This window comes from Sceloporus undulatus, chromosome 3 (genome assembly GCF_019175285.1).
Source record: "Sceloporus undulatus isolate JIND9_A2432 ecotype Alabama chromosome 3, SceUnd_v1.1, whole genome shotgun sequence".
NCBI classification, from domain to species: domain Eukaryota; kingdom Metazoa; phylum Chordata; class Lepidosauria; order Squamata; family Phrynosomatidae; genus Sceloporus; species Sceloporus undulatus.
Genome location: NC_056524.1, coordinates 194,962,391 through 194,984,012, shown reverse-complemented (window position 1 = coordinate 194,984,012; position 21,622 = coordinate 194,962,391). Strand labels below are relative to the sequence as shown.

The 21,622-nt window shown below is 38.5% G+C and overlaps 1 protein-coding gene across 12 annotated transcripts in view; it reads right to left on the bottom strand.

Moving 5' to 3' along the window:
• FGFR2 (fibroblast growth factor receptor 2) overlaps nt 1-21,622 on the bottom strand; it is a 179,969-nt gene that overhangs the window by 87,476 nt on the left and 70,871 nt on the right. For 7 of the 12 annotated variants that reach the window (XM_042457265.1, XM_042457264.1, XM_042457267.1 and 4 more), the window contains exons 3-5: nt 13,386-13,640; nt 11,847-11,921; nt 4,852-5,021 (exon numbers count right to left, since the gene is read on the bottom strand). In XM_042457265.1, coding sequence (XP_042313199.1) covers nt 4,852-5,021; nt 11,847-11,921; nt 13,386-13,640 — 500 coding nt within the window. The remainder of the gene's footprint in view (nt 1-4,851; nt 5,022-11,846; nt 11,922-13,385; nt 13,641-21,622) is intronic. The other 5 variants (XM_042457273.1, XM_042457275.1, XM_042457272.1 and 2 more) reach the window with 2 other exon arrangements.

Here is a 21,622-nt window from a genome sequence, read left to right as displayed (position 1 = left end):
TTAAAAAATACAAATGAGAGGGAATTATACTCTTTTATTTATCCAATTTATTTCAATACAGACATACTGAAAGTTTCAGAAACTGTTTACCAGAACTCCAGAAATTGGTGTGGCAAAAATTACAGTTCCCAGAATCTCATAGCATTCAGCCATAGCAGTTAAAGTGGTGTCAACTCAGATTATTTCTACAGTGCAGATGCAATGTTATTTGTCAGGTTACTTGATCCAAAACCTTTGTGATGAAAGTGTACATAGTCCACAAATTTCATCTGCCCACAGTGTGAATGTGACAGAGGTGGAGGCAGGGATGACAAAAACTGCTTTGTAACAAGTTGGAGTAGCATCAGCTCTCTATTGTGGCTCATAAAGAATTTTGAAATAGTGTCAGAATCTAGGGCATACATAGGCAATATGTGGATCATGGTTTAGAGGTGCTAATTTTTGTGACTGAACACTATCCTGTGCTCCTGAATTTGCAACCATGGGGTCAATCTTTGGCTGAATAGCAGCTAACATCAGTCAATTTCACCCTTTTAAAAAAGCGCACAGGGTGCATTCACCTTATTTTAAATTGAGCCATGCTTCCAGGGGCTTCCAGGAGTTTAATTTTACTTCAAATGAAGACACATGCTGCTCTTAAATGTAACACTATCCTTTTGCTACTGCCATTTGTGCACTGGCAAATTTGATGGTGGTGATGGTATGGCAGCAGGAGGTGGCCTCTGATGGACTGAGGAGAGCACTATCAGGCCTCCATCTCTGGAAATTGCCAAATATTTTGATTAATCAATAGTATCACTTTGTGCATTTTTGTACAGTCCTACATTTATTTATTCAGATGTAAGTCCCACTGAGTTCAAAAGGACCCAGTTGAGTATGTATAGAACTGCAACTTTTTTCTTGGGCAAAAACAGCTAAACAACCTTCTCCCCTAAAAGATGAAACACCCAGTAGATGTGAACAGAGCTTGTCTTACGTTCCAAAACAAGACTGACATCCTTCATTGGCTTCATTTTACTCTATCGTCCCTAACACAACTGTGTAACTTTGAACAGCAGCCAATTCATTTATGCTTTTTGGTATTACGAAAGGCAGCAGGTGTTGCCAGGTGCACCCTCATATTTTATGAAGTAAGCAAATATAGTTAGAAATGTCTACTTCATTAATTAATACTCATCTGGAACATTGCACACCTTTTTCTTTGGAAAAATTGGCACTTTCTATAGAAAATCTGGCTGGAGAGGAAGAAATAAAGTATTTTTTTCAGTCTGTCTTCTTTAGCATTTGCATTTGCATAACGCATACTTTGAGTGCTTATTCACACATTGTGGTAAGGCCTAGTAAGAAAACCACAGAGGGCAGTAAACAGCTGAAACAAATTGGCCATTGTAGATTTACAAACTGAACTTGAGTATTTGTGCACTTGAACAAATATATGAATTCATATTTGCAGAATTCATATAATGAGAAACAACTTAACTATACATTTTAGAAAGTCTGTGCAGGCAGTGGAAAGGTATTAATGTTATAGCCCTCATCAACCATCCTGAAGGGCAGCTGGGTTCCCAAGAGACCAGTCTAGTTGCTATGGCTAAGTCCCGGTCTGTTCTGCTATAACAGGTCTCAGTGCACACCTTCTGCTTCTTAGTCCAGGATGATGTAGTTAGTCAAGTTTATATACTTTACAAAGCAGGTTTTGCTCTTTTGTGAAGCACAAATTACTTCCATACTTGTTAAGATCTTGGGTGCCATGTCTTATTGTGAAGTTGCCCTTTCAGTTATATCAATCTGCTTTAGTGGTGAGATATTTTCCATTAGTTACATCATAATTCAGGAAACCATGCCTTATGAGGAAAAACTTAGGGAGCTCAGTATATTTAGCCTGAAGAAGAGATGGGTAAGAAGTGATATGATAGCCCTGTATAAGTATTTGCATGGGTGTCATACTGAGGATAAAGCAAGCTTGTTTTCTACTGCTCCAGAAAATAGGAGCAATGCATGCAAACTACTGGAAAAGAGATTCAACCTCAACGTCAGGAGGAACTTCCTGAGAGTAAAAGCTGTTCAACACTGGAACACACTGCCTCTGAAGTGGTGGAGCTTCCTTCTTTGGAGGTCTTTAAACAGAAGCTGGATGGACATCTGTTGGGGGTGCTTTGACTGTGAGTTCTTGCATGGCAGGGGGTGGACTGGATGGCCCTTGTGGTCTCTTCCAGCTCTATGATTCTAATTACCTTGTTGCATGTCCACCTTCATGTGAGATAATGGCATTCACAGAGAAAAGATCATGTGCTTTGGTGAGCTTACAGAAGATTCAGACCTATTTTACTTTATTTAGATTAGTCAAATTTTGATTTAATTTAACATGTTTAATCAAGGTGTTTATTTAATTTGTTTAACTAGTTTTTCCTCTCATAACTGATTAAGACTGGATTTTGTTTTTATTTGCACATCCCACAAAATACAAGAAATACATAAATATATTAAATATGTACTATAAACATCTTCTGAAAGAAAGACAGCTGAGATGACCTTTCAGTGTATCCTTCCTCACCAGAACTGTAACATAGATAGTGTTTACAGCTGTACATCTAGCCTCAACTTCTCTGTGAGCACAAAAAAAATGAAGCAGGATCCTTATTTTCACTAAGATTTCTATTTGCGTTCAAGCAAACTCAGAGCTCAGAGGATGGGGCTAGCACAAACTGGAATGCAAGGGGCGAGACCAGGCAGTAGTTCCATCTCTCTACTTACCCACAGGCGTACTCTGTTCAAGATTCATATGGGGGGGGGGGGAGGAGTGGTGATCCACCAAAGACAATAGTGAAAAGCTCAAGGGGAAGTGTGGTGAGTACAATGTGGAAGTCAGTGAGGAAACATTAATCCTTACGGCTAGATGAAAGAACAAAGCAGGAAAATGATGACATGAGATGGATTGTTAAAGGAAAATGATGAATCAGTGATGGAGTTCAACTGGAGGATTCAGTAAGATGGACAAACCAGAGGAACAGGCACCAAGCCGGGGAGAGGGAGGGCACAAGTAAAGCTGGAAATTGATGGCACTGGACAGAAAGGAGAAATCTTAAAACAAGCCAGGTAAATTGATACAAGTATTATCTTTATGTGAATACACTGAATGGATAGTCTCATTTGTGAGCATAGCAAATCCATACAACAGGTGTATATTAATCAGGCATGCATAGCATCAGCTGCCCATACTTTATATAATAGTTATGTCATGAGCCATTTATTCTCTGCATCCTTCCCACATCAAAATATGCACTGCCCTATAGGTAAGAGTTCTCTACTAATACACTTTCCCATTGGGAACCTTGCCACAAACAGGGAGTGTGCTTGCCACAACTAGTGGTGTGCACTAAGGTCTAAATGGATTGGTCCCATACCTTTCATTATATTCTATTCTATGCAAAGATTTACTTGAAACAGATTCCTTTCTTGTGAGAATTTTTGTGGTTTAAAGAAGGGCAATCATCTATGGCGGTTGTTCAACCATTTCATGCTGTAAACGTCTGAAGAAAAGTATCATCAAATCTCTCTCTCTCTCACACACACACACACAAACCTGGCTGCAATAGGTACTTAATGTTTAACATTAAATATTTTTGGTATTCCAGCTAACCTTTCAAGATGTTCTTTCTAATGATTAACTAGAAACGACTAATCTGATACTACATGAAATTGAAACGAACCTTCTAAGTAACTGCCATTACTTTCTCTCAGAACTTTGCTTCTCATGTCTATTTCAAAGAACATAAAATCCAATTGTGTTCCTGCACTTTTATTAAGTGTTCACCAACCAACAAGTAATACAATTTTATTTTCCTTTGTTCTGCAAACTGGAATGTTGCAAGCAGTCACAGCTCCAAAGTAAGGGCTGTTAAGAACACACTGATGAAGACTGTTATTGTAAAGTGGCAGTTTTTCTTGTTGTTTTACCCATAACCCCTTAAACTCAGCAAGAATTCCAGTCACAAAGTCTGAACTTCTGATAAACTGACCTAACAAAGCCAGTAAACAGAAAGTAAGAATTCATAAAATGCTTCAAACAAAATCCTTTTGAGATTACTCTATGTACTTGACAGCTTATATAAATTTCATTTCTATGCTCTTCAACATTTCACAGATGAAAATTGGGATACATGTAGTCACAGAACTTTAGAGTGGTTAAAATGGCAAAAAGTTATTAATGAGCAAGAACATACAAGCTACAAGAGGCTGCAGCAGTTTGCCTTTGCCTGAGCACCCTGGGATAGGCAAAATTACATTCCTTTCTTTACTCTCCTCTCTCATAAGCTAAGTGAGTGCAATTGTACTCATTTTGCAGCAAGTAAAGTAAGCTGAGGCAAGACGAGGAAAGTGGGAGGAGGAGAGAATCTGTAACATTCAAAAAGCAGCTAAAAAGCAGGATTATGGGTGATTGGTTGGGACTTTCCAAGCCAAACTGGGACATCTGAAAGGTATATCTTTTGGTGTTACTACTTCCAGAAACCCTTTCTTCATGTATAGCAATGATTGTGTCATTGCCCCATTGGGGAGAGACAAGGCCTAACCAGAAAGGGACGAAGAACATAAATTAGTGATATTTTACCACCTTAAATGCCATGGAACCATATGTTTCCCATTAAATAGGAACATATGATATTTCTTTAAAAGATTGTATAAGTCTGTCACAAAAATGAAAAATATAGACATATAGAACATTCTTCATCTCTAAAAACTGTCTATCTATATGTCTGTGTATATATGCAAAGGCACACACAACTGGATCCATTATCTAACAGTTGCATCCAGCATCCATCTAACCACAAAAATCACAAATAGTGGTCTTACCCTGTATCCACCAATGCGATGCTCTTGCTTAAATTCCTTCCCATTTTTTAACCACCTCATGGTTGGCTCAGGGTTTCCTGTAGCTGGACAACGGAACTTTACAGTGTTAGCTGCTGGGACTGCATGTAAACGCTTCTCCATTTTTTCAGTTTGGGTCCATTTAGGTCCTTCTGTTGTCAAAAATGAATAAAAGAAGGAAGGAATTCTATAAGCTGTAACAAACCCAAATTTCAACACAATCACTTATCTGCATGAATCTCCAAAACTTTTTAGAAGTAGCACTGATGTTCTACAGTGTTCAATTATTTTGCCTTCAGCAAATCACACAAGACACTTCAGTACCTTAGATATTTTACTCTTTACTTGGAAACAACAATCTGGCCTGCGTCAACTGGAATTATTACTTCCAATTCAGGCTTTAGGGTAATTAAGGAAAGCTTGATTCAAGCAAGAAAATTACATTTTTCCAACTATCATTTTGCCACTGCCCTTATGGTTGGAATGAATAAGAGCTACTCTGAAACAAAGAAATTGAGTATAGTTTAAAAGATAAAAAAAATTCAAGACGTTAAATATTCATGTGTCCATTGAAACATTTGTTTTATTTTTCTTTGGGTCCACTATGAACAACAACAACTGTCTTCTGCATGAATAATCTTCCAAAAACTGTATTTTTTAAAAGGAAGGAATAACACTGGTGGTCCTTATACCTATGGGATACTTGCTGCCATGCATACTGGCACAGCACTTAGCACCTTTTGATTTTCATCTGGAAATGTGGGTTTTCAATGTGCAGAATTTTTTATAGGAGCTAACAAGATTCCAAATGGCTTGAGTCCAAAAGGGTACCAGAAGGGTGTCCTCTTGACACACTAACCTGCCTCCTTCCCAAGATCAAAAGGAGTAAGGCCCTACTCTGTGTCCCATTTAGGGTGGAGGCTTGTTTAATGATGCTAAGACATGGGGCCTCTCAGGTTCTAGCAATGAGGTGCCTTTTAACAATAATATTACCAAATATCAAGATGTCAAGATAATTAAGTGTCCCTACTGTTAATCAGAATTCTATAACTGCAGATCCATAACTAAGTACAGGTTGACTACCCCTTGTCCAGAATGCTTGGGATTAAAAGTATTTCAGGGTTTGCTTGTTGCTGGGTTTTGGGGTTGGTTTTTTTTTTGTTTGTTTGTTTTTTTGAACACCTGTATTTGCATAGGTATGGTGCAGTAAATACCAAATACATAAATACAGGTGCCCCTCCATTTGCACACACTCTGTTTGTGTGACCCTTGCTTACTCATAAGGAGCAAATGGAGGGGATTAAAATGGGGCATTTTCCTGAGGCACGCCCCTGCAGTCGCTTGCAGGCACACACCCTCATTGAAGCCTATGGGGCTTGAATATGTGCGAAGTTCCATTTTCGTGGGGGAGGGGTTTCCGGAATGGATCTCTCATGAAAACGGAGGGCTGGCTGTACATAATCTTGGAGATGAGACTCCAGTTTAAACACAAAATTTATTTTTGTTTCATATACACCTTATAGACATAGTCTAAATATTTTTAAATAATTTTGTGCATGAAACAGTGGGCCTGAGCATACAGGTGTGAAAAAGCGGCCCAAGATCCCTCCAGCCACAACTGGGTCAGGATCGCGGTGACTGCACAGCCCGCCTCCAAAGTGGGCTGTGGACACAGGGCCGGACCCATGTCACCCAGAGCTTGATTATACCGGCTCCTTTTTGCTCCAGTCCAAAGGACGGAGTAAGGTTTCAGGCCACTTTGGAGGTATGTGTCTTTTGAATGCCACACCTGTAAAGCAGCCAGAATCCACTTAATTTGGCCCATCTATTCTGGGCCCAAGTTTGTATACCATCAGAAAGCAAAGGTGTGACTATCCATGAAAAGGTTTTTGCTTTTGGAATACTTTGGTTTCAGAATTATGTTTAAGGGAGTCTCAACCTGTATATCAAAAGGGCTATCATAACTAGGGGAACAAAACAAAACAGTTACCAAAGCAATGAAAACAAATTAAAAAGCATAGCATCTATTTTGGCTGAGTTATAATTATAAGCTGGCAATGTAGAGGTTTTCAGTATCTATTCAAAATTGCAGCCAACAGCAATCTGAGCCATTTCATAGATATAATGGAAATTTGATTAACAACACAGTATTATTATGTCCAGACTTAATTTGGTTCACTCATGTACCTGTTCAAAAATTCAGGACTAAATTCTGATGAACAGTAGGAACACTTAATTATTTTATAAACAGAGCTTTCCTGAAAGAAATCAGTTTACTAGAAAATCAATTTACTATGGAAATCTTTAGGACAAGAGGGGTCAAAGAACCACTGCTCCTCTCTGAGCCCTGCTTCATTTCCTTTTTAACAGCCTACTGCTCCATTACAAACAAAACTTTCTGTTCTTCAAACATTTGTGGTTGTTCTTAAAATCAGAACACACTCAGAATTCCTGCACCCCACTTCTCCCCCACAAGAGTAAAATAAAAATACAGCTGGGCAACATACTCTTTTAACAGGCCTTCTCACCCAAAGAAAACATCCATAAACATTAAAAATTATTCTAAAAATGATAAATGACTGCATTTGTTTCAGCGTGGAGCCTTTAAAGCTAATTAACATGGGGGAAACTCAATGGCTATTTGAGCATGCTGTTACAAGTGCAACATTGAGCTTGTTATAAATACTTAACATTAAACTATGCTACCATAAAATGCTTCATTATCTTAAAAGGTATGTAGGAGAAAGCACCATTAAAATGATTTTCTTAGGAAGAAGTTTGTAAGAAAGCTACAGACAAATCTAGAAAATCAAAATAGAGCAGTTGAGTGAACAAGGAAAACAAAAAGCGCTCATCTAGAAAGAATGCTATTAAGTACCGATACACAATAAGTACATTTTTTTTGTTCCAGCACTAGCATGTTCCATAAAACTGTTCAAACAAATACTGCTGGAACAAATCCCAAATTCCTCATAAAGTTAATCCAAATTGCATATGAACAGGACTGGTATTAAAGTAGTGGAGTTTGCATGGGCTGCTGTAATAAAAAAAAAGCTCAAAAATGGTGATGATTCTTACAGTGTTGCAAACACTGTTGTATGAGTGATACATATACTGTACTGTACATTTTGCCAAGGGATTTCCAAGGTTCTTAACAGGAGATTTCTAACTAGTTGGCATTTCCAGCACACTGCCTTCATGGTTTCTAGGCTTCTCACAACTATAATAAGAATAAACCTGAGAACTTGCTTAGTATAACTTGCCAAGTGTATTGAGAAGTCTATTAGGTGGCCTTGGGAAAACTGTTGTTCTTCAGGCTGAACTATACCTACCTTTCTGGTTATTATACGAAATACTGATTTAGCATTAAACTCTTGGCACTGTGTGTGGCTTAAGTCCACCAGATCTACAGTGTAGATTCATCCCAAATCACCTTCATCCCATTTCTGTTGTTAGAACCAACTCTGGCAGTGAATGTACCTATTGCTAAATATTTAATATCGTTCATTATTGTTGCTGTTTTTAAAATTACTGTTATTGCCGATACTGTTATTGTCATTGATCTTTCAGACTGTCTCTCAGAAATAAGGAATCTGTGACCTCCACTTTGGCTGAACATTCTGGCTGGGACTGATAGGAATGGCATTTAGACCACCAGTGAATTTCCCAATCTGGTCTATCATAAATCAAGAGCTATCGAAAGATGTCTTTTGTTCAAGTGCTACGTAAACTCTGATTCATCTATCACTTGGACTCAAAATGTTTTAATTGTTCTGGTTTTTTAAAAAAGTAAATTGCTATTTTATTGTTTATAACAAATGCTCGATATTATTGACATTTTATTTACATTTATTGTAATGGCTTGGCTGTTTGTTTGATTTAAAATATGCCTCCAAGTAGTTCTTTGTATGCAAAGAACTTTTGTATACAAATGATGGCATATAAATACAGAAACTAACAAAAACATATAAATAATAAGGATTGTCCCCCTTGGACTATATAGATCTTCCAAGAAATTCTCTTTGTTCTGTGCTGTTTTTTCTAGACAGCAGACTGGCAACTACAGGACACAGGATGTCCTTCCAAAGGAGAGTAAAGCTATCTGACTTTTAAAAAGCATTTGATGTGGCCTCATGTCCACTTCTCAAACTGTGCTGTTTGTATAGCATTCTGTGATATTGTCTGTGATATTGGGGTCCACCCAAAACGGGAGGCTTCAAGCCACCCCTAACAAAGCCGGATTGGGGCCATGGCAACTTCACAGCACAGCTCCAATCCACCTTGTGCCAAAAAAGGAGAGGCAAACAGCTTTCCCTCCTGACGTGGTGCTCAGGCAGCATGCGACGTATAAACGCCATGCTGCTGGAGCGCCCGGAAGCCACCCCCATGTAAATGGTCAGGCAGCTTGAAGTCAGCTTCCAGGCATCTTGAGGGAATGGGTCATCTGTTGGAAGCTGGTTTTTGTTTGTTTGTTTGTTTTTAATGCTGGTCTGTTCTGGCCCATTCTGTGATATTCTGTGATCGTTTCAGTGGAATAAGGTTTTCCTTTATTAATTTGCCACCTTCTTTGGCCCTATGTTTTACTGAAAGGCAACTGAGAATAACAGAGATTGTGGCACGATGCAGAGACTTGGGAGATCCATATTCAAATTCCTGGTCAGTCATGAAGTTCACCTGGAAGTTGTGACAATAACATTGGCAAGACCTGGAATCATATATGTTGCCCTACATTGCTTGAAGGACAGGCAGTCTATGAGAAAGCATGCATTACAAATCCTAAAGAACACTAGAGTAGGATATTAGGAAGGAGTTCAAACTGCATAATTCCTACGGCATCAGATAAAGGGTCATTTTTCAACTTTTTCTGAATCTTTTCAAAAACATTTGATCTAAGTAATTTCTTCCAGTTTTTGAGATAAAATGTTCTACTATTTTGCAAAATTTTGCAAATATTGAAGGAGTTTAATGGGCATCACTCTCTGAAATTCAGACAGACCCACACATCACAGAACCACCATAAGATAAAAGAAAAATATTTTGCATTAAAAGCAAGGGGCCTCACTGAGCTCTTTGGCACCCAACTTTATGTCTGCACGTGTTCAAGCATGAAACATCCTGTGATAACATTGTCTATCCCACAGACAGAGGCCTGGCTTTGGCTGCTGGCTGTAGGCCCAAAGCCATTTAATGTACAGATGTTGACCTTCAAAATCATATTTGAGTAAGATAAAAAGTACTATGGGGTGCTCCCACTGAATCAAATTTTATGTCCAGAAATTTTTATTTTCTGCTGCTACTTCGATTGCACTTCTGTGTAAAAATGAGCATTTCAACAAAAGGGAAAAGCATTTCAACTGCCGCACCAAAACTTTGGAATGACCAAGAGATCCGCCATATTACATCCCTCGACGCCTTTAAAAAGGCAATAAAAATGGATCTCTTCTGGCTGGCCTTCCCAGACTGACCTCCTAAATAGGGTTGCCATAATTCTCTGCTATAAACTGGGACAAAATTTAGGACAAAATTTAGACCAAAATATAGGACAATTGTAGGATAAAATTTAGCCCAAAATGTAGGACATTTAAGAAAAATGGAGGGCCTTAAATGTCCTACGTTTTGGGCTAAATTTATCCTATAATCTTCACTGTGGATCAGGGTTTACTGGACCCTAAATATTTTTTTCCTGAAACCAGAGCACTTGTCACCATTGTGAGTGACTTAACACAGAGGAGAACAATATTGCACCAGTGCTATTGGAAAGTGAGGATGGTTTCTCACAATATCACCATAGTACCTTAGAGATCTAGCCGTGGTAAGGAACTTGAAAAGCAGCCAATGTCATCCTGTCTTCTGGTCCCTGACATTATGAATATCACATTGCTATCCCAGCCAGCATCAAGACATATCAAAAAGACATATTACAAATGCTAAAGTGGAGCCATGCACTCTACAATCTCAGAACTCTGGCAGTGCAAAACTCTTCAACAATGTACAAATGAAAATTGGGTTATGTGTGGCCAAGGACATCAGAGTGTGGTCAAAATAGCAAAAGTTATTAATGAGGAAGAACAGATAAGCTAGAGGTGACTGCAGCAATTTGCTTTTGCTTGAGCATAATCAGAAAGGCAATAATCTATCCTACCTCTTGTCCCCCCCTCTGCTGAGTTCATTAAGTGCAAACTACTTTTTAACTTTGAATTCTGTTTGCATCAATGGAAGTAAGCTGAGGATGAAGGGGGGAAAGTAGAATGAGGAAAGAGAAACTGGATCATTTTAAAACCAAATGAAAACATGGAATGACAGAGGGACTGTTCCTGTCAAATTGGGATAGATACATGTATAGTTTCATATATTTCACAAGTTGAATGTGACCTTAAAAACTCTGTATCCCGGGACAAGATTCTAGAGGAAATAAAGAGTTTTTAATTATCCATACTTCCATGTATGCAAGTGTCATCCCTCTGACTAAAATGCCAACCAGAAATTATGCACTCTTTGGGGCTAGGATATATAATTGTGCCTTTGTATCAGAACATTACATTTCCTCTTGAAAAAAATTCTGTTATTTCTGCAAGGTTTGTTTATATTAACTCAATTTAGTGACTCTCATTTATATGTTGTCATTACAAGAAAACACAGATCAGATCCAGAAATGAAGAAAGGGAAAATGTGAGAGCTTCAGTAAACTGAGTAAAACTCATTAAAAAGGATTGCTAAAAAGTTAATGGCAGCTAAGAAATAATTTTAAAAAAGCAAGCATGACAATGGCAATAGTTTATTTCCATGTTTCAAAGGCTAGAAATATACTAGAAAAGATGGGACAGATGCAAGCAAGTAGAAAACTGCTCCTAACAGATAGCTCATGCATTTGACAGGGAAAAAAATCTGAGGAGTGCTTGAGGAGGAGATCAAAGGATAGGAAATATATCTTTCTATATGAATCCTACCAAGCAATTTCAGCAGTTAGAATTACTTACTGACTGAGTTGTTGTCATTCACAAAATCCTCAGAGCCATCATTGTCGTCTTCATCATCTCCAGATGAAAGAACATCTGAAGTTTAAAAAATTTTTAAAGTTGTTCACCTGCTACATATTGTAAATAAACACACCTACTTTCTATAGTCTGATTTTTTTTTAAATACATCTGGAACAAATTCTCTTGAAGGGTACTAGCATCACATGCTCGGAAAAAATTAATGTGCTCCAATAATATCTTTTTAAAAAAAAAAGAAAAAAGAAATAAAGAAACACACAAGCTACAATCCAACTAAGCTATAGTTTTGTATGGGGACTTTCTGCACACCTGGAGATTTCTTTGAAGCACTTGCCACTTAGGAACCTCCAACTGTGTGTGCTTACCTATATATTTCTTGTATCATAGTTTAATGTGCCTGATCATGCAGAATATTTAAACCAATAATGCTGGAGGTTATTTTGTGTGTGCACGTGTGTAACTGTATAGAGTGCAGTAGTATATAGTGTTCATTATCAGAGTAATGTCAGCTAACTAAATTTTTTAGGCTGCAATCCTGTGCCTATTTAGCTAGGAGTAAAACCCACTAAACTCAGGGAAGCCACAGTCACCAAACCACGTGGCTTCCCTGTGAAGAAAAAAAAACCAGCTAAAAGCAGGGTGGTTACGCAGTGATGGTGGTGTAACAAGTGGCATGCAGCACCATGCAGATGCTGCACGGCGCTTACGTAACAATGGCGGCACCCATGTAAACATTGTTACTCCCTCATCAGTTTGTACCAGGCCAAAATTAAGAGAAGGTAAGTACAGTCCGTCCTCACCTTACGCGGGGGATCTGTTCCGGATCCCGCCACGTAAGGCGAATTCCGCCTATGCTCGAGCCCCATTGGAAACAATGGGGCTCGTGCACGGCGGCACGGCAGCGTGGGAACGCACAGGGTGCAACGGGCGCGTGCGCCCATTCAATTGAATGGGATGTGCCACCCCTTCCGCCCTGTGCGCGCCCCGCGGCTTGAGCGCGTATGCTCAAGGCCACGTATGGCGCACCCGCATATGGCACGGGCGCGCTGTAGTACTTAAACAGATTGTGTCAATAAAACAGTTTTTGTCCAGTAGCCTAAAGGAGACCAACACTGACACCTTCTGAATGTCCACAAAGATGATATTGTATAGTCACAGGACAGGACAGCTGAAAATGTCTTCTCACTAGTTACCACCCACTCTAATTACCAATCCCTTTGGGCAGGGAAGGCATATGGAAAACGTGATCAGCAGATTATCTAAATTGTTTGCAAATTAAATATTACTGCATTGGACCAGACTGTTCCTATGCTTACTTTTTTCAACAGGTATATAAGGAGATCCTGTAGCACCTTTGAGACTAACTAAAGAAAGAAGCTGGCTGCATGATCTTTCTTAGACTTAATTCTACTTCCTCAAATGCATTTGGTCTTTTCAACAGGCACAGAATTATGTTGCTACACAATCCATCTACACCAGTACTGTTTCCACATAGTAAAAGTTGCATTTTAGCAAACTCACCTGTAATATTGGTAATGAAGTAGAGTGTATCACTGTCTACAGTGCAAGCATAAAGGCCTGAATCTCTGGGAGTAGTGTCTTTAATCCACAAGTATTCCCCAGTAACGACTGTTCTATTGTTAGGCACCAAATGGACTCCATCTTTAGTCCAAGTAACCATGGTGGCATCTTTTAGTTGACAGTGCAACTTCAGAGTTTCTCCTGGAAGTGCAGTGTGTGCCTCAGGCTGAGAGATTTGATATTTGGTTGGTGGCTCTGCAGAAGCGGAAGATAGGTGGACACAGAAGAAGAGGGATGGGATAAAGGTGGAGAAACAAAATTTCCAACAAATGTCAATAAAGGAAGTCTTATCTAGCAAAAAGTGTGATTTTTCTTTCAGTCTCAATTGGCTGACATTGCCAAAAATTTGGAAAAGTCAAGGGGCAGTGGTGAAACCAATTTATTATGAAGTATTAATGTATAGCCAGGTTACAGGACTGAAATAAGAGAAGATAGATGCATCAGTCAGCTTTGGATTTTTTTTTTTAAAAAAAAAAAAAACCCTCTCTGCATCAGCAGCAAATGGGCTTTGCTCAGATGAGGAAGGGGAAGCTTGACTCAGTAACTTGATCACTGTAACTGATGAAAGTAAGCTCTGAGCTTACAAACATAATGCTGCAATAAATTATTATTTAAGGAGCCATGGGGCACTTTGGCTTCTCTGCTACAAAACTGAAGTTTCTCACACCACCAAGTGTGTACAAGTCATTAGAAGAAACAACACTGAGCAGTGTGAGATGGGTGCAGCCTAAGAAGCATGAGTGTCATATCAGTGACAGTAATATGCATCAAGTTTTGGAAACAAACCCAAATGACGAGGCAAAAGAGATGTCTGACCCTTATTTTGCAGCTTGCAGAATCTAGAGAGTCCTCAAAATTAAATATGGGATCTGCAAGAGATAGTGTTTTGCTGTTTGTGCCTGTTTTAGGCCAAAACCTTGCAACAGAGATATTATTGCCTACTCACACAATAAGTGAGGCAAGATACAAGGGAATCTCACTGCCCCTCCCCAGCTGCTTTCAATACTGTGTTTCATGAGCTGAAAGAACATATTTGCTGCTTTCTCTCTTTGTGGCAGTGTACGAAAAATTAGAGATCTAAATCATACAGGGAGCCTCTATGACTCTCTGCTGAAGATATTTGCCTTAACTCATGAAGAGTAATGAGAAAAATGACAGTAGGGGACAGGGCTGGTAGACTCCTCTCCATTCTTCCCTATGATGTAAGTAATTTGAATGTCTGAGTAAGGCATAGCACTTCACACATAGTAGATGAAAGTCATCAGTAAAAGTATAACAAACATTTTCATCTGATGATGAACAGATGAACACACACGTGAAATGAAGAAATAAATGTCTAAATTCATACTGACAGAGACTAATCCTGCCCTAACACCTCCGTAAATTAACACAGCAAGAACACAGCTTATTTCTCCATCTTAAAAATGTCCCACTCATAGCCTCTTTTTCCATTTGTACCATCAAGGAAAAGTAATTCATTTTCATAAAGCAAGATTGTGATTGCTATCTGTAAATACTCAGAAGGCTAAGCAAACTTTTAAAAAATAAATATTAATACTGACCACACTTTAGAACTGCTGCTCAGAACTTTCAAATTCTGTGAAAAGCAGATGTTCTATGAACCCTAATATAGGTTTCCACTTTTTTTTCTTTACAAACTTGCTGGGGTAATTATTGATACCCTCAATCCATTATACTGGTGTTACATTTTTCACCGAGGATTATTAGGAGGGGGGTGAAAACATTCTCCAGATGGAGAACTGCTTCTTTTTTCATATATTTTTCTATATAAATAAAAGGTTAAATCCATGAAATGTAACAAAAATGTCACAAAGACAGTGATTAATTTTTGGCTTGATGACACTTAAGAACAAAGAAGACTGGCTTATTTTATAGAATAGTTGACACTATTCTACAGAACTACTTACTTCAGGTCACTCAATCTCATATAATAAAAAAAATTGTTTTACTAAGCTTAGTTGGGGCCAGTAATTTTCAGGGGACTTAAAACTTGAGTTCATTTTTCAAAAGGCCAAACATATGTACATCAATATAATTAAAACTCCAAGTATATGTGTGTGTGTGTCTGCTTTCAAGTCTCCTGTGGACGTAAGGAAATTTCACAAGGTTTTCTTAGGCAAGGAATATTCAGAGCTGTTTTTGTCAATTCCTTCCTCTGAAATACAGCCTACAGTACAGAGAGCTTAGTTCTCCATTTAGGCTTTCTACAGGGTATTTCAGTCCAATCTTCGTATCAGGTTTTCCATTTCCTCTTCAATAGTTCGGCAGCACTCCATGGCCACTGATCATGCCTATTCCTCATGAGCCTATTTTCTTTCCACTTGGGGAGAAAACATTTTGTAAAAAAAAAAAAAAAGTCTTCTGAAAAGCATGGTGTTCCCCAAAACGCACAAAAGCTTAAGAGCAGATGGCACTGTTTGGGCTTTAAAAGCCCCTAAAAATCTAAAACTCAGGATCTGCTTCTCCAATGAGGCAGAAGATCATGGCAAAGATAAAATATCAAAAACAACTATGATGATGACAATAATGTATGTCTGGAAATCAAAAACTATTTCAGGTGAATCTTTGATTTGCCAAATCGAAATCCAGAAGCATTCAAAGACTGTCACTTTTTTACAATGCTTGCCTGTAAAACTCTCCCAGCAAAACTCTTGACAGTATGCCCAAATGCAAACAGAGAACAGGTGGGATACTGCAGCATTCCTCTGTCCAATTTTTTCATGTGAAAAGTCCTGCAGGTTTAAGTGCTTACGAGCCTCAGCCAACCTGGAAACTATAGTGCTCTGCAGAATTAACCCATCTCCCACTGTGATACTTTGGGCCAAGCTAGTAAATACTTTTTATGCTTACATGAAGTTTAGTACAAGAACTATGAAAGTCAAACTCCTGTGCTGACTTACAGCAGCTATTCTGTACCCTGTAGACTGACTGCCTTGTTTTTCCTGGAGGCTGCAGATTGAGAAAAGTAGGTTCAGTGCTCCAGGGTGCATATATGTGTAAGGTGTTTCATCCAACAGAGTTTCCTGTCTGAGTATATAAGTGGCAGGAACTCTTTATTTCTGTGTAACAGATCTGCTTTCCTAGGATACTTCCCACATTGCAAGTTTCAGCATTAATGTAAAGCAAAAACAAAACAAAACAAAGCAAAAACTCTTGGATCACATTGTGGATAGAGGATGAAGTAATCCCTTCTTAAACAGCAACATACAGCTGTCCTTTCCAGCCAACCCTGATGCTAACTGCTCAAGCTGGCTGATATATAACAAAGAAACAAAATTCTATTTCACTCATTTCTATTGCACAATCACTTCATGTCTTTTCAAGAGAGTCAGTGTAGTGTAGTGACTAGAATTTGGGAGATCCAGTTCAAATTTCCATCGCGCTAAGAAATGATTCCCTGGATCCCCTTGGGCTAGTTAATCTCTCTCCCCTTGATCTACCTCACAAAGTTGTTGTGAAGATAATCAGTGGAGGTAGGTAGCTCTATTCATAGGGTTACCAGATTAAAAACCAGTGACAGCTCCTGAACCTTCATAGCTGTGTGGAACAGGGAATTTCAGTAGTGTTGCTTGTCACATGACCAAGGTAAAAAGCAATACCTGCTGAAATTCCTGTACACACATCCTTTAAAGTTTGGGTTTCCCAGTGTTACACTAATAACCCTACATACATCACGGTGAAAGAAAGGTGGGATATGAATGTAACTAAATAAATAAGAAGTGGTATAAAGAATCTTGTTATTCCCCAGCCTCCAAATTTGTGTTCAGAGACCCATGTGTGGTCAAGTATCCCTCACCATTTGACAGGCCATTAGAGACAGCCAGCTTACTAAGTGGATGCAGGCACACTGCAGTAAGCTGCCACTTGAGAATGGCATCTGGATTCACTCCCAGATCTCAGGTTTCAAGAGAAGCAGGGAAAGTAGAAGAACAAACCAATTCTACTTTCCCAGATCTTAGTAACATATGAACAGCTCCACCACAGGACAGTCTGACAACCAATCAAGTCCTTCCTTCATAACTATAATGGCTTCATCTCCATTCTGCTGGGGAGAAAGGGCCACGAAGTAATGAAAAGGTGTATGTGCCGCCAATAGGTTTTTTTCCCTGTGTACTGACGTGCAAAACATGGGTGGAAAAAGAGAGAGGCCTGGTTTCTCACTCCAAATCTTGGGTTCTTTTCCAAAGGCATTTCTTCCTTAACAAACAAAATCAATCACATTCCAGTTGTTATGGCCAAGAAACATAAACATCTGTTATAAGACACAGAAACTGAAGGCCTCTTCAACAGGATGCTACAGAACTTGCCCATGTATTTTAACATTGCTACAAAACATAGTTCAGGTAAATGCAGGTCATCTTCTGGGATCATTCTGCCTCCCCCCAGACCAAAATAAATTTAATGGATCTATATTTAAGAAGGCACCACAATTATTAAAACAGCTGTTATCCTTGCATCTTTCAAAGCATGCCAGGTACCTCTAACGTAGTTACAAGAATCATGCCTTCCAGATGTTGTTGAACTGCAACTTCCAGTGCTTCTCACCACTGAGTATGCTGACCACAACTGCTGAAACTTCCAGTCTAGCATAATCTAGAGGACTACATAACTCTCTTCCATGAACTAAAAATAAAATTAGGAGTATGTTTATAGTGAATCTTATGTATGTCTGCTCAGAAGTAAGTTTACCCAAAGTGTAAGTTGGTAAAAGATTTCAGTCTAAGACTGGGTGGCAAATACAGGTTTAAAGCGTTGTCACACAGAGAATTCCTACAGAAATTATAAAAAGGTAATATGGCTTAAAAACTCATTGTGCTAGAATGCTCTAGATTAGAGAAAATGGCTACCATGAAAAACCTAACCTTAAAAATATTTTACTACAAGCTGCCATCTTTTAAAAAATGTGTCACCAACACAATAATTCATGCTCATAGCTGCTTCCTTATCATCACCCATGGAATCAGAAAAAACATATTTTGTAAACACAGACCACAAACATTAAGCAAGGCCCATCAATTAAGAATTGAATAAATAAGACATTATTCCTGCCTTATATGGTAAATGCTTCCCCATTTAACTGGCACACATTTTTTCAGCCTTCTGCAGAGTAGATTGCAAGACTCCTAAATCAATCTCTCCCCATGTTAGAGCAACTAATGGCTAATTCTAAAGCAAACTTCTTGTATATGCATTTAATTTGCTTTACTGCATTTTATCCCATCTTTCTAGCAAATAAAAAAGTAGTGCTCAAAACACTGAGCAACACCATTAAAAATAAATCAAACTTTTAAAATCATCACTAACATAGTTCTGCCTTGTACCATACCAAAAGAAATTAAAGTACAGTGGAGCCTTAACTTATGTGGGGGATCCATTTCAGACCTCCCCCCCCCCCCCCCCGCGTAAGCCGAAGAACATGTTCAATATAATGAGGCACGGGCACGGCGGCACGGAAGCGCACATGTAATTCTTTGTATTGCTGTGCAGCTTCAGTGTAAGCTGAAAGCCGCATATGGTGCACCCACTTATGGCACGGGCTCACTGTAGTTATGTGCGACATGCAGATAACAGGGTTACTTTCATGACAACAATACATTTCTCTAAAGACCAATGGCAGAGGCATATAGATGCATTTTTCAACCCATACAGCCCCATTGTTTCAAATGTTTATTGAGATGACATGGTATCTGAACAGAAAAAAGCAGAAGAGTCATGCTGGAAGACCTAGAGATTCCTAAAGAGAACATATTAATCAAATCTGCAAAAGTCAAAGCCACAAATATGGAGAGCCAACTGTATACTTTTTAAAGTAGCTCAGGCTAATAAGTTAATAAGGCTAATAAGAGCCGTGAACAAATTTCCTGCTAAATTTGTGTCCTCTAGTAATCAAAACAGTTTCAAATATTTTTTTAAAAAAAATTCAAGGTTTATAAAGCACACTGCCCATATGTGGGACTTTCTGTACAACTATCAACTTTTCCAGCTGTGCTAATGAATATTCAATAAGCCCATTGTAAACATCCTCTTGGAGGATAGGAGTTCTCTTTTGCCAAGGACAACCCCACCAAAAGCAATGAGGCTTCCCCCCACACACACCTTTTAAATTATTTTTTAAAAAATACTTCAGTAGCAAAACAATGCAAAGGAAAGCAATTTGGCTCGTTTTGAACTCTTTGAGAGAATACCAAAATCATGTGCTGGGAACTTTAATTACAATATAAAAGCAGGAAAATAAATTCAAGGCTGTTGTTTGTAGAGAGAGAGAAGAGCCTGGGAACAAAGTTATTTCACTATTTGGATTTTCAAGCAAGTACAAAATTTCCGCTACTTTATAGGAGATCTCCTATATCTGGAAATACAAAAATGAGAAATAAAAACCTGCTGTTCTATTCATTATGATTTTTAAACTATCAACAAACTGAGCTTCTGCCTTAAGAACCTTTGTCCGCCCGTGCAGACTTCCTAGAGTCCATTACAGTTGGAAAAGACAATGTAAACCAAGAAACCTATAAAAGCAAATTATGATATATATGTCGAGGACAGGTTTTGGGACCAAAATTATGGATTTTGCTATGACCCGTGGATAAGTCGAGGATAAATTTTAGGGGCATATAGCAAAGGATCTAAAAGATGAAGCAAAGCAAAACAATGTCAAAGAACTTACAAAAGACCAGCAGACATAACTCTTTGCACTTAGTCTTAAGACTGGATGGATGAGAGAGTAAAGGAGGTTGGGTGCTTCACATATTATACTCTTGCTTTTCATAAGGAGATAGTTCCTTCTTTTAAATAAGAGTTAAGATACAATACTTACATTGAGCCATGGATAAGTCGACTCAGGTTTTTGGGGTCAATTTTTTTACCTAAATTTCTAGACTTATACATCAGTATATACAGTACATCAAAAATCGAACTTTCTACTCATGACTAGAAAGGGGAAACTGGCCCCTTCAGAGTCAATGAGTATGCTGCAGACCTCTGAATGACATTCTCTCACCTTTAGAGCCCAACTGTGGTACCTTAACAGAATAACTGAGTTTAGATCTGTTATGTTCTTGTTCTACAACTGCTCGAGTCCTCCAGCAAGGTGGAAGGTTGTAGTCCAGAAAAGTAACTTTTTCAAGCTGTACAGGTTTATACCACAATGCAGCATGACATCAAAAAGTGATAGGTTGTATCACAGCTGTTACAATAGACACTGGGCACACTTTGTTATAATGTCACTACGCTAGCCCCGCCAGCCTGGTGTGAAAGCCAAAATGCTAGGGCTACAACTGAACGTTGAGCTTCCTTTTGGGCAACAATGAAGAAACTAATAATAATTAATTATTTATAGCCCACCCAATCACGAAGAATCTAGGCAGGTTGCAACAATAAAAATACATTTACAATACAATAAAATTTAAAATTAATCCCTTTCCAGCCCCCCATCCCAATTATAAAAAGTACAGTATAGGACAATCACAACTTAAAAACACTAAAATTATCAAAACTGATAATTTTGAGTAAAAGTAGTGATACTATGGAGAAAGGAGAGACGAGAGGTTTTCTTCATCTTTGATAATACTGGAACATGCCATCATAGAATCACATAATCATAGTTCAGTCCAGTTAAATACAGTAGACTGTTGTGCAATCTGAGGCAGACAAAGGAAGTACCTCTTTACACACAGCATGTAATTTGCTTCACAAGTTCTGATTATGGCCACTAAGGGCCAGACTCAGTGTGGAAATATAAATGCAATTAGTAGTTACACAAAAGGACTTGTTTTAGAGTAAACAATAGGTGCTGGAGATAGTTTTGGTCAACTGAACTGCTTAAGTGGGGAGGCCATCAGAGGCTGTTGTAAACATTTAACAATTACGTTAAACATTAATGCTGGCCATCTATAGACTGGTGTTTCCTAAATGTGCTGGATTACAATTTCTTATCATTCACACAGACTGGAGACCATGGGAGTTGTAGCCCTAAACACCGTGTAGATGGCTTCTGTAACCAAGTCTACTGAAACCACTATCATTATAAAGTTAAATGACAAGATATGTGATTAAATAATCTTGACTGTTTTATCAAAGGTTCTTCTTCATTGCAAAAGAACAAGTTCTTAGCCCCCAAATACAAGAAATCTTGAAGATGCATTCCCATTGGCGCGGGA